We start from the raw sequence: 13,202 nt of genomic DNA on the forward strand, positions 1-13,202 counted from the left end.
TGTCAGTCCCAATTCTCTCTCTGTCTCCCCATTTTACACACTGTCCTGTCAATTAAAGGCAAAAACCCAGGAAAATAATCGTCAAAACAAAACAAAACAAAACAAAAGTTTGCGGAGCGCTAGACCCGAAGTAGCCAGCTCGGCATGCGGAAGTCTCTGGTGTGTCTGCTCTATGAGCCCAATGATGTAGTTGCAGCACTGATTTTTGGCTTTTTTGGCTTCATGTACTGCCAATGCTGTATCCATGTCTCTTAATCTATCCATGGTTTTGACCAGCAGGATGTAGACATTTAAAATCCGCTGCCTACTGCAAAGAAAGAAACAGCTACAATTTAAACACCTGCCCCACCTGCAGGCAAGAGCGGTTGTAGCTGCTGCTTTGTTTAGTGTGTTTGATAATTAAACAATTATTTGTAGGTGAATCACAACAACCGCCTTGATGGACTATAACAGATTTACACCTACGGTTGTGGTGACATTTTAATGAGGTTCGGTCCGTTTGATATTCAAATAATTCTAATTCTAATCTTTAGATAAGGACACTACAAATATTATTCTGAAATAAAAGTGACTGCCGCAGGGGAATCCTGGCTGATAGTAAGAGTGACTCTTCTTTTCATCAGGGATGTCACATTTTGAAAAACGGGTTTGATATTAATAGCTAATTATTTTGACCTTAACATGCATTGTAACTGAGCACACTCGGAGCACAGAGCTGATTGTAGAATTGTCCCATTTATTTTATACAGACAAGTACATCCCTTCTCAGATGGCTGGCTAAAGATGACATGGAATGTTACAGTAAGATTTGTTTTCTTGCATAAAATCCTCACTGTTGAAAATGTTGCAAAAGTCTAAGTGTTCATTCTTAAGATCAATAAAGCCCCGGTTTTTGCATTTGTTTTTGTTTTTTTTTTGTTAATTACATCATCAACACTATCACCACACACTGTACATCGACTCGGCCTCGTCGGAGAATAAAACAAACTAAACTCAGAGGCAACACTGCAAATTTTTTTTAAATCTCTGTAGTTAACACAAGAGTGCAGCCAGTCTGTATGAGAATGGAGGGGGCAGAGGCGTAATCAGCTCACATGAGAAGCATACGATGATGCATATGAAGGTCGGGGTCATCAGCGTGGTCCGAGCAGTCCCCTGCTTACCGTGGGTTGCTTCATGTCACCGTAGATGGGGCTCATGTGGAGTTCGCGTCCGTGCGCTTGTGAAGCACGTGGGTCGAGAAGACACATTCAAGATTTCTTCATTATAAAAAACAAACGAGAGCGAGCCTGGTCAGGACTCTCCGTTCTGGACTCTGGAGACGGGTGGCTGCATAAAGTCTTTAAAGGGCCCCAGGGCCTCCTTCAGGGCTGAGCTCACCTCAGACGAGGAGCATGTAATGCACTCTACCAGTGTGGGGTACAGGGCAATCACTTGAGCCCATGTGTTGCCGTCCACTGCAGGCAGTAAACAAAAGAATCACAGAGCGAGAGGGGAAAAAAATACAAAGGAGGAGGAGGAGTGGGGATGGGAGGGAGAGGAAGAAGAGAATATGAATTGTGATAGAAGGCAATCAGAGAAATCATTTCCTGGATAAAATTCCCACAGGCGTATGGAAATGAGCTTTGCTCTGAATAAAGGACGATGTAATGCAAACATCTTGAAGGGCACTTCAAAAACGTAATTTTAGAACGACTTCAATCTACCGCGGTTAAAAAATAATCATTTCTTGTAATTGACCTTGCTGGAAACGTAAACAGTTTTACCCAGATTGGAGATAAAACTCATTTGAAAAGTGGTCCCAACTGTACTCTGACACATTTATCTGAAATGAATAGATGATAGATACGGTGGCATTGTTGTATTTTTCAAGCTTTTTCACAGCATCACCTCTCTCTAAGATCTGTTTAATCCTTGACACAGTTTGATACTCACCATTTTCTGGCTGTGTCTTTTTAAGCGAGTCCATCAAAGTGCTGATAGCTTTCAAGACAAAGATAATCTCTGTCACTTGTTGCCTGGAACGAAAAAGACCAAGGACCTTCATTAGCTACAAAGACATACAGTTCAGAGAGCCTGGAGATGTTACAGTTCGAGGAGAGAGGGGGAGAGAGTAAACACCTGATTTAAATATGTCTTTTTTTGATGGTGAGAGCTGTTGAGTGCAAAGTTATAATTAGAGAAATAAGGCAACACAGACAAAAATGAACAAAGTTTGTAGACAACAGTGATGAGAGGTTTTGCAAAGGTTTACCCTCCATGACAATTTAGCAACAAGTATCCTTTTAGTGCATCAACCCACTAAGCCTTTGAAAACCATACTAACCTTTATGAGATAAGAAAGCTTTAGCGCGTAAGGGGTAGAGAGAGGGGGGACGGCATTGTGACAATCCCTCCGCTCCACTAGTGCCTGTTTTCCTGGCTGTTCTTTTTTTGTTACAGGATGCGGGTCAAGGCAGAGGGCCGTCATTAACATCATGAGCCACACCTAAGCTTGGTGTGCTTCATGATATAAAGGCCCAATCCCATTTCTATCCCTTAAATCTTACACTTGGTATTGAGTGCCCTCATTTGCGAGATAACCCTAGATGAGAGAAGTGAGAAATATTATGGTAGAGATCTTTCCCTAAGAAATGTGACACCACAACATGCAAATTGGCGTGGCCAACGTGCAGGCATACGTCACGCGTAGTAGCGACGCAAGATACCGGTAGTCATTCAGGTTTGAAAATGCCGGCTCCAGCGCTTGTGTTGTGGCGTGTGCTATGTTTATTCTTCTCTGTCTGATGAATCAACAGAGAAGAAATGCTGGAAACAGGAGCCGCCTACAACGTCTTCTAGTTCTGATCAATTTTCTTCGGGTAAGTCGATTTGTTTAAATATTTTGACGCTGTGTTCAACCGAGTTGCTGATGAGTTTACGCTAGTCCAACCATCTGTTGTTTGTATAACCTACATTCCGATAGTACAGTAATAAATTGTACCCTAAAACCTGCCGAAGTTGCTGACTTTGCAACGTGTTCTGGTCGGGGCTCCCTTGGAATCTAGGGCGTGTTTTAACGCGCACAACCAAGTGCAAGCGGGTATTTCTCAGGGAAGTGTGGGTATTGGGACAGGCCCAAAAGCTCATTTCCACACACCCATACAGGCAGACATGACTGTTCACTGACTTTCACTTTCACTCAGCTAGTATGTCTTTTTTTTTTGTAAATGAATATGCTTTTAATGATTTATACACTCGTCTCGTCTCCCATCATTGTTGCAGTCAAAGAGCCAGGATGTAACAACATGCAGCAAAAGGGCCTGAGTTGGATTCTACCAGGTGAGCTAATGGGTGCCCCTACATCGACTAACTTTGAAGCATTGTTTGAGCATGGCTTGGACAGAGAGGGACGAAATTTGTGATGGTGCGTCATTGCATCGCCCTGAAAGGGGGATGAAAATTAGCGCTTCCATTCTTGTGTCATTTTTCCACCACTGCCCGTGGAGCTTGAGCCAACAACTACCCATAGCTCCTGCAGAGTTATTTGTCCCTGGAGTGAATGCCGATTGTGACCGTTCCCACTAAAGACAAAAGCCAGATGTTAGTGGGTGTTAGTGTTTGTTTTGGTTTTTTTCCCAATGGGAAAGGGGCTTAAGATTCATTTTCCCTCCACTGTAAATGAGATAGAAGGCAAATCAGTACACTATGTTCATGATCATGCAACATGTTGAGCTGTAGCAAGCAGCGAAAATAGACGAAATGTTGCTCAAGAAGTTAAATACAATCAAGTGGTCAGATTTATGAGAACGTGATGATGTGTTGTGGTTGGGTTATGGTGTTGTGTTACAGCCATGGGAAAGACCTCCTGTTTGTATCTTACAAACCAACTTTTATAATGTACAATTTATAAAAACTATTTGCTGTAAATTATGCAGTTTTACAAATACATCAATATAAGAGTACTCCAGCTGTAGCATTGTACTCCTATGACAATGTGCGACTCATGATGGACAGTGAGGGGGATTAAAAGGTCGAAACTGATGCAGCAGAATCTGAGCATGTGAGCTGACAGGCAAAAACTGCACGCTAAACACCAAAACGCCTTCCCCCATTTCATGAGTTGCTCTAAAAGTACCCAGATACTAGAGCTATGCTGAACAGACTGAGCAGCACAAGACCCGAATTGTGGAGCAGATCCAGAGATATCGTCTTTTATGCATCATTTTTCTCATGTTTTTCTTTTATCTTGTCTCAATATACCAGTATTAAAAATAACCGTGATATATACATTGAAATATTGATATTGTGTTAATAAAACACATATGATAATATCATGTAAATAATCCAGCGCCTCTTAAATCACTTCCGTTTGTTCTTGTTCTTGCATTGTCTCCCTCTCCCAGCACCATGTGGTTTCCTTTTCACCATCTGTTAAGTGTAACTGCTCTTTTTGTACAGTTATGGTTACTGACTCTCTCTCCTCCATGCTACACTCACATTTTGAGTGTAATTCATTTGCCAAAAGAGACAAAATGCAAAATAAAGTTAATAGCAAAAAAACCCCCTCATGATTATATCTTTTGGCCATGATAATCTTGAAGTGAAGTCTGATATTGTGCACTCTCCAAGATCTGTAAACATACTCAGATGTGTAAAATTATTCCACTCTAAGTCTAACACAGATTTGTAATACACTGCATTTACATAGCGCTTTTCAATAAGATGAAATAATCAATAGGGAGGTAGAGAGGGAAATAATGTGGACAGGGCGAAGTACACTCATTTTAGAGGTTACAGGCAGTTTGAAAAGGTGTGTTTTGAAGGTTTTCTTGAAGGTGGAGAGTGAGGGGAAGTCTCTGATGTCTTTAGGGAGTGAGTTCCAGACGGTGGGAGCAGCAATGGAAAAGGCCCTGTCCCCCCAGGTGCGGTGGTTAGTCCTGGTGGGGAGGGGCAGGAGGTTTGCATCAGCAGACCTGAGAGTGCGGGAGGGAGTGTGCTGGTGGAGGAGCTCAGACAGGCTTCATAGGTGATGATGAGGAGTTTGACGTGGATATGCTGGGGGATGGGGAGCCAGCGGAGGTTATGAAGGACGGGGGTTATGTGGTCGCGAGAGTGTGTGAGAAGACGAGCAGCTGAGTTTTGGATATACTGTAGTTTCTTCAGTTTTTTGGCTGACAAAGCATTAAGGAGACTGTTGCAGTAGTCCAGTCTGGGTGTTGTATGACGTGAAACCATTTCTTATTTTTCATATTGTATATAATTTGCTCTTCAAGCTGTTTTTTTACATGCTCTAATGACATTATGCAATCCATGATTTTCTCATTCTCACATATTTTTAATCTCATTTTAAAATATTTTGTTTAAAATGTTTGAATTTAAGCAACCTTGCAATTGCTTTTAATATGTACATCATAACTATCCTATTTTTATGAACTTCCCCAAACACCCATTTGCTATTTTCTGTGCTGATGGCGCAATTTCCCCTTGGGAATCATTTAACGTTCATTGTTGCTTAGGAGGCAAAAAACAGAAGCGTGTTGCAGAATGAAGCGTTACACCCAACACTTAAATACAGTGCTAGTGTGCAAAACTGGAGAAATAGAGTGGTTTTGTGCTGTTTACGAGAGAGAAAATGAAAAATGATGGATGATGGGTGATGGATGCATAGCTGGAGCTGCGGTGGTCTTGGTTTTGCATTGTGAAATGTCTCAGTGGTAAAATGATGTCGCTAACAAACACCAGTGTTCAGAGCTGAATGTCTGGTTTTAGTCTGTCATAAAACATGAAAAAAAAAAGGTGCGTGGGATGTACCTGGGCAGGGGGCAGCGTCCACTCAACCTCTCATCCTCTACGTAGCGTCGGAGAACATCCTGGGATCTCTTGAGCAGCACAGAGAGCGCCATGCGGGAGATGTAGCCCTCCTGCGGGGTGGACACCTTGTTGCTGAAGGAAAACTGCAGCAGCGTCTCAAAACACACCTTAGAAAACTCCTCCCTCATCCGCACATCGATCTCTGCCTCTGTCAAGGGAAAACCCTTTGCATGTTAGACATTCTGCTGACGCCGCTCGCCAGAGTGATTTACAATGAGTGGACAGACGGGGCTTTACTGTCTTGAGGAGTTTGACAGAAGCCATTGTTGGTGAGGAGCCACAGGGAGGGCTTTTGCAACAAACCAATGACTAAATCTTTTCAGTATGATTCCAGCGCTTGGCCAATCTCGCTGTCCCATCAGGGATACAAAGTAAACAACACAGCTGAAGTCAAATTATTTTAGCTGCCAAAGTTGCATCTTACCTGTAAATGAGGGAGACTGAGAGTGAATGGAGCCTCTATTGAGCATAGTCATGATCTGGCCAACAAAGTCTTTGGGGATGAAATTGGCAAACGGTAAAATCTCTGTGCTGATCAGCTGGACCACCTAAAATGAGGAGGACACAAAGCTGGTGTTGGCTCCCACACAGAATCACACTGACATGCTGGGGGCTAGAAACAAGTATTTACCTCGACATCAATCGCTTCATTCTTCTGAAATTCCTGGATGGACAAGTTATCTGGAGGTGTGCTATAAAAGGGAAACCCCAATGAGTTTGGCACTCAGAGCTTCGAAATTATACATTCTAAACTTTAAATGTGTAAATCTGTACCTTTTGGTAAAAAGAAAGTCTTCAAAGGCATTGGCTAACTCTGGCCACATGGTGTCGAACTTTCCCGACGAGGCGTGCTGGCGTGCCACCGGCAGTCCAATAGACAGCACCTTGAGCAGAGATGACACGGCGAGCTTCCAGGTGCTCTCTGATGGACAGGCATACTTCAAACCCAAGGGCATTCTTAAAGTCTGAAGGGTGAATGGAAAAACAAAGGAGGAGGCAGCAACAATAAAACATCATGAGACTCAAACACAGAGTAAGACTTCAAGGTAAAACCAACTGCAGCACCCTGCACACCTTTCACCGTCCTCTTTCATACTGAAATGTGAAGAGACTTTAATTCATACAACAAACATCAAAGCAGGAAAGAGTTTCTGCAGACAGTGGTCCTATTCGTTCTACAAAAGCAGACAATGTAATAGACTGTCGTTTTGACAAAGCCCTCTTTTCAGAGAACAGCTGGGTTCCCCAAGGTTGAGATTTTACAAGTATTGCCTTCTTGTTTTGGAGACAAAAAGGGGTGGGGGCCAGATTTGGATTTGTCCACTGGGAGGCTTCATAATAGCTCCTTGGCAAATTAACTCTCCTCAGTTTGAGGTTTCTTTTAAACAGACTCTGGGAAAAGAGCAGTTAAACGCAGGTGTCAGAAACCGGGTAAAATAGAAGACTCAGTGTCAGCTTTAAGAGGTCGAGGCTTTTAGTGACTTGCACTGACAAAATCTTTTGGTTTCTGAGAGACTGCATTCAGAAAATACTGATATTTGGCACCAACTGCACCTCACATCTGCTGCACTGAAGATGTAAGCTTTGAGATCAATACTATCAGAGAGGCAAGTGGAGTGAAAGTTGCCCACAGGCTGGTGGACACTGACTGACTCCTCAAGACAGCTAACAGAATTAATTATTTCAAAACATACTCACAATATTCAGTTAGCATATTCCTAACTGAATCACAGTTAGCCTATTAGAGGACATGACATGACTACGACTTCATATCCACAATGCGTCTGTTTGTTAGAATCTGCAACACCTCAAGGTATTCAATATCCATATAAAAAACGTGGTGCTCTGCCCTAGTAAGCAAATGGAAAACACCTGTTGTGACATCACTGATAGGACACGCCAGAAGTTCAACTTGCCTTAAGGTTTCATCCCACAGATAGCAGTGCAGCAGCAATTTCCTGCCCTGTGTGATTCTGTGTTTATATACTCTTCAAATTACAAAACCGTCTCACAACATCACTCCACACTTTCTGACTGCACTGCAGAGGGTTCAACAAATACTGGTGCTCAAAGGGCTGAGAGTTCTCTAATTGCACTATGTATTGTGACGTCTGTTTTACAACTTTGTGTCTGTTTACTTCCTTTCAACTCCAAAGTAATGTTACCTTCACCTCTGACCTTGGTGATCAAAGTGCTTTTTCATCCCTAAGTTAGTTACTTTGGCTTTGTTTATTGTTAATAGTATTTCACCTTTTGTATTTGTATACAGTGTTTTTAATTATTTCAATAGCAAGGTTAGCCAGTCAGCTAGCCTAGCTGGCTACTAAAATGAAGAAAAGCACTGTCGAGTTAATGAAGGCGGCCAGCTCTATGGACCTTTACTGCTAGCTTTCACAAAACGGTGTATTTCTGGCAACTCTTTAAAGCACCAAGTGTAAGAAAGAGTAAACTAGCATTAGCTAAGCTCTGAAAATCAGGCTAACGTTGGTGCTCCACTAACAATACCAATTAGACTACATACAAACACAGAATGGCGGCACAGGGGTGCACTGGTTAGCATTGTCGCCTCACAGCAAGAGGGTTCCTGGTTCAAACCCGGGGTGGGGGAGCCCTTCTGTGCGGAGTTTGCGCGTTCTCCCCGTGTCAGCGTGGTACTCCAGCTTCCACAGTCCAAAGACATGCAGGGTAATTGGTGACTCTAAATTATCCGTGGGTGTGGATGTGAGTGTGAATGGTTGTCTGTCTCTATGTGTCAGCCCTGTGATAGTCTGGTGACCTGTCCAGGGTGTACCCTGCCTCTTGCCCAGTGTCAGCTGGGATAGGCTCCAGCCCCCCGTGACCCCCGACAGGATATGAAGTTACAGAAAATGAACGAATGAACAAACACAAACGGTAAATCCTATCAACAATATGTACAAAGCTAACTGTGAAAAGTTAAGTAACTAACATATGGATGAAGAAATACATCCATATATATACAAAGGTCTGAGGCAAAGGTAACATTGCTGTCAAGGTGACAGGAAGTAAACAGACATGAAATTGTTAAAATGAATATATTATATAGTCAGTAAGAGTTCATCCAAAGGGTTTTTCATAAAGTTGTGAGTATTGTTTTAACGGGGTAGAGTGTTGTTGTCTAAGTATGCCGGGTCCCGTAATCCTCAAGTACCATAATTCACTCTGTCTCTGATGCCCTCTGTCAGAGCAAGATCAAATGAAGGATTCATAATTGATATATACGGAAGCGTATTGCATTCACTTGACAAATAAAAAAGCGCTGTTTTTCTGAGTAATTTTTTTCTGTTTATCAGAGTAATTTATTTATTTTTCTGTTTTTGGTGTAATATTTTCTGTTTTTCTGAGTAATTTTTTTCCCCTGTTTTTCGTGGTAATTTTTTTTTCTGAACGAGGTGACAAGATACTTCAAAATCTCGCAAGAAGCTCCCACCTGGCACCTGCAAGTGACCGGTGCCTGCGTTAAGTCGACTAACTAATGATAACACCATCTATATGACTTAAAGACAAGAGTATCTCCCAGTGTCTCAAACCCAAAACAAAGTAAAACTGGATTAAACTAAACAAGCGGGTCACGTTTGCTTCCGTTATATCAAGCTCTCAAGAAAGGAATGAAAGCGGCAGTTGTTATATTGCTCTCTTAACTCAGAAAAAAATACTCAGAAAAACAGAAAAAAAATTACCACGAAAAACAGAAAAAAAAATTATAATGGAAAACAGAAAAAAGACACAGAAAAACAGAAAAAAATTACTCAATAAAAAAGATTTTTTTTTTATTTGTCAAGTGAATGCAATACGCTTATGTAGATACATTATCTGAAGCCAGTTTTAAACAAGTAATATTTATACTGGTTTAAATAAACAATCTGATTGGATTTCCTAATCTTTGCTGCTTAACAGTTTTGTGTGAAAGGAATTAAAGGCCTGTCTCACATAGATGCCTGTTATACAAAATATAGGCCCGTTGATTTCAGTGAGTTAAGCAAACAACAGCCCAGGCTATTGATTGAAGTTTTACGGTATGTCAACCTACATTATGGAAGTAAATAGTTGAAAGTGTAGAAACATTATAACCTAATTGGGCTAGTTTAAAAAAAAGGTGCTTTGATATTGGTAACAAGGTTTGATCATTAATCATTTTATTTAAAAAAAAAAAAATCATTGTTTCTGAGTTTTTATAATAACAATACCAGACCTATCAATTCCAGATCTTTATTGGAAGTCTAGTGATCATAAATACCAATCATGAGGAAAATACCTTAATGATGTTCTGCAGAACCTTCTCATTGATGACCGCTTTGTGGCACGCTGTTTTATGGTACAGGTCCACCACCACCTCCAAGGAGCGCTCAGCAAAGGGCACATAGTTTAAGGCAACCCATTCTGCCTGTAGAAGCAACAGGATTTAACAAGAGGAAAGAAAAACAGGAGTGGATGTTACTCAAACAAATCTGAATACTGTTATTTCTACTTTCTGGCAGAGCCACATTGAAAGCAGTTTTTAAAGGCACACTTTGTATAAGTACACAATTAGCACAGATATTTATTTGAAAGTTGCAGTGGCTATTAGTCTGCTTCAAGTTTTGTTAGGCTCATATGACCACAGCCGCAATGTTACAGCCAAACAAATGACTTGATGCTACAAAGTGTGTCTTTAAGAAATATAAATCGAACCACACGTGTGCTTATGAACAAAATCACCAAAGAGACAAAATCAACTGAAAATGGAACGGCACAGGGGCTGTGCACACAAGAGGCATAACCACCAGTTAGTGGCAGGCAGAAAAGGGGGAGCATGGAGTGAGGAGACGCAGATGAGACGTGAAAGCCTACCATGCGGTGTGATATCTCATCTACCGCAGAGGGTAGGTCGTCACCATTCAGCACAGCTTAGTAAAACTATAGAGGGGGGAGGGGGAGGAGTCTGAAGGAGATGACGGAACTCACCGGTGCAAAGAGCTGGATCTAAAATGGTTATCCAGTGAGTAGTCCCAAGAAACAGAATGAGAGAAGATCGCAATTAATCTGCTGTTCTAAGTTGTGTCGAATTTGCAGTGGCTTGCTGGCTAAATGAGATTCAATGACCAGGACTGATTTAGGGGAAAAACCACACTCACTCCTAGCACCAAGGACATTTGAGGCAATCTGACAACCCTGTGTAAAAGCCAACAAGGCAATAAAGACCACCCATAACATCTGTTTAGCTGGGTGGGAATTTTGTTTGACCCTCGCACTTAAACAATTTAAACAGATTCAGATTCAGATGGGGCTGAGTCTGGACCCCACATGCAGCACTTACAGACTGGCAGTCAGGATTTGAGACATGAAATGCGTAACCTTTCTTAGCATAACTGCACCAGCCTGCCTGTGTTTGACTGAGACAACTCTCAGCATTCCCCAGACGACAAAGCACCTGCTGGATTTTGTAGGTATCCACAACAACAGTGAGTAAGAAAGACACTGATATCAGAAGAATGTTGTGAAAAGACTCCTCTGTTCTTGAGAAGAAATGAGAATTGTTTGTGGTTTTATAAATGAAGTAATCTTGCTCAAGATCACTGGGAAATAAATGTTTTTTTTAATGAATCTGAACTGTGATTGAACTGGAAAGTAGTGAAACTTTCCTCTGGCGTGCTGCCAGCAAGATGAAGAATGAGGGAGGGAATATAAGGAAGAAATGGCTTTGGGCTACTGATGGGGGTCTTGAAGAACCTGTCAGTCTCATGAATGGGTCATGATAGGGGCTTCTTAAGACTAGACTGAAGGAGGGAGGGAGGAGGGGAGATGCCTCATGAACATCAAAGAAGAGGGATGATCTTGTTGAGAATGGCTGAAGAGAGAAGGGCAATGGATAACAGTGTACACCATCCAACATTTTAATGAAACAAACTGGAGAAAGGCACAAATTGCAAATGAAAAACCAAGCAAGGTAAACAGCCAATTCAATTTTCCCCTACCTGGTTGTATTTGGCATTGGCCACGTGTTTGGTTTCCATCCTGCCGTACTGAGGAGGCTTGCAGGAGAACTCCACGAAGAGTAGCAGCTGTTCAAAGATGGCTGGGTACATGACCTGCAGGTTCTCCGGGCCCACACAGATGGCCTGCAGCAGGGAGGATAGGGAGGAACAAACACTGCTGACTTCCACCACGGGACTGCATGTTGCATAATTTAGCAGACTGACACATTGTTTCCTGGACCGAGTTGACACAAAATCGGAAGAAATAACTTTTGGTTGACAGGGGGAGTGAGGGTCTGGAATACACAGACATGGTATTCATAGCAGAGAGGACTGAGGTTGCTTTATCAAGTCAAAGTATCAATTAAAGATACAAGGAAATGTTCTGTCCTAATTATATTATGTGTATCATAATATCAGGCATTGCTGAAATGACTGATACACTTCACATTTGTTGGTTCCAACTCATCAGATGAGAGGATTTGCTGTTTTTCTTTTTATTATTTGAAAAACAATTGTGGACTCAAAAACAAAACCAGCGATTTGAAGACATGCCCTCAGGCTCTGAGAAATTGTGACAGGCATTTTCTGACATTTTAAATACTAAAAAACACTATATTAATTACAGGGGTTAAATCAAGAAAAAATTTTGTGCCTGAAATGTGGAGCATGGAAGATTTGTGTGCCTGAAATCTGAAATCTTTTCCGGAGCGGGGGGTTTGGTGTTGCGGTCACAAAATGAAGAAATAGAAATTTATGTGTTTATTATCAAAACGAACAAAAGATTATAGCTTCAGTAGTTACTTTTCAGATTAAACTTTTCTATCTTAATGAGTTTATAAATAAAGATTAAACTTTCAGTGGTTACCAGACTTTTTGACTTATAGCTCCTACATCTCTTTGTTGCCTTGGTGCTATTTATTTTTAGAAGCTAAATCATTTAGGCTGTTGGCAAAATTGTATCGTGCTTGATGTGAATTAAACAGGCAGTTACATCGAAATTTCGCCTCTGGGCAAGCATGTCATCATTAAAATGGATCATATAATGTTGTGGTGGTGACTTTAAAACTTCAGCATAGAGGATTTTTATTGCAACCTTGGTTTCTGTCTGCTTTCTGTTAACTTACCTTCAAAATTACCGCTGGCTTACCGGAGCCTCTCCTGCTCAGTCTGAGCTCTGTGTCTCAATGTGACATGATGTGAAAGCATGCACAGGCATCAGTGTTGATTGGCTATCACTTGTGCTGTGTAACCAATCAGAGGGGGGCTGTAGGCGAGACATTGTTACAAAGCCCAGTGCAGTGGGACTGCAGGTAGGGAGGAAGACGGCTGTATCAGAGCCAAAGGAGCGAGTTTTAAAATACATTTATTTGATCA

At 41.6% G+C, this 13,202-nt stretch overlaps 1 protein-coding gene across 2 annotated transcripts in view; it reads right to left on the bottom strand.

The window, feature by feature from the left end:
* Positions 1-716: 716 nt before the first annotated feature.
* The window catches only part of mon2 (MON2 homolog, regulator of endosome-to-Golgi trafficking), a 63,748-nt gene continuing 51,262 nt past the window's right edge, over positions 717-13,202 (bottom strand). The window contains exons 27-35 of one of the 2 annotated variants that reach the window (XM_049573020.1): positions 11,826-11,969; positions 10,816-10,833; positions 10,127-10,255; positions 6,628-6,818; positions 6,485-6,545; positions 6,278-6,401; positions 5,794-6,001; positions 1,936-2,018; positions 717-1,457 (exon numbers count right to left, since the gene is read on the bottom strand). In XM_049573020.1, coding sequence (XP_049428977.1) covers positions 1,294-1,457; positions 1,936-2,018; positions 5,794-6,001; positions 6,278-6,401; positions 6,485-6,545; positions 6,628-6,818; positions 10,127-10,255; positions 10,816-10,833; positions 11,826-11,969 — 1,122 coding nt within the window. In that variant the 3' untranslated portion in view covers positions 717-1,293. The remainder of the gene's footprint in view (positions 1,458-1,935; positions 2,019-5,793; positions 6,002-6,277; positions 6,402-6,484; positions 6,546-6,627; positions 6,819-10,126; positions 10,256-10,815; positions 10,834-11,825; positions 11,970-13,202) is intronic. The other variant, XM_049573021.1, reaches the window with a different exon arrangement.

This window comes from Epinephelus fuscoguttatus, linkage group LG4, assembly GCF_011397635.1.
Source record: "Epinephelus fuscoguttatus linkage group LG4, E.fuscoguttatus.final_Chr_v1".
Taxonomy (NCBI): Eukaryota; Metazoa; Chordata; class Actinopteri; order Perciformes; family Serranidae; genus Epinephelus; species Epinephelus fuscoguttatus.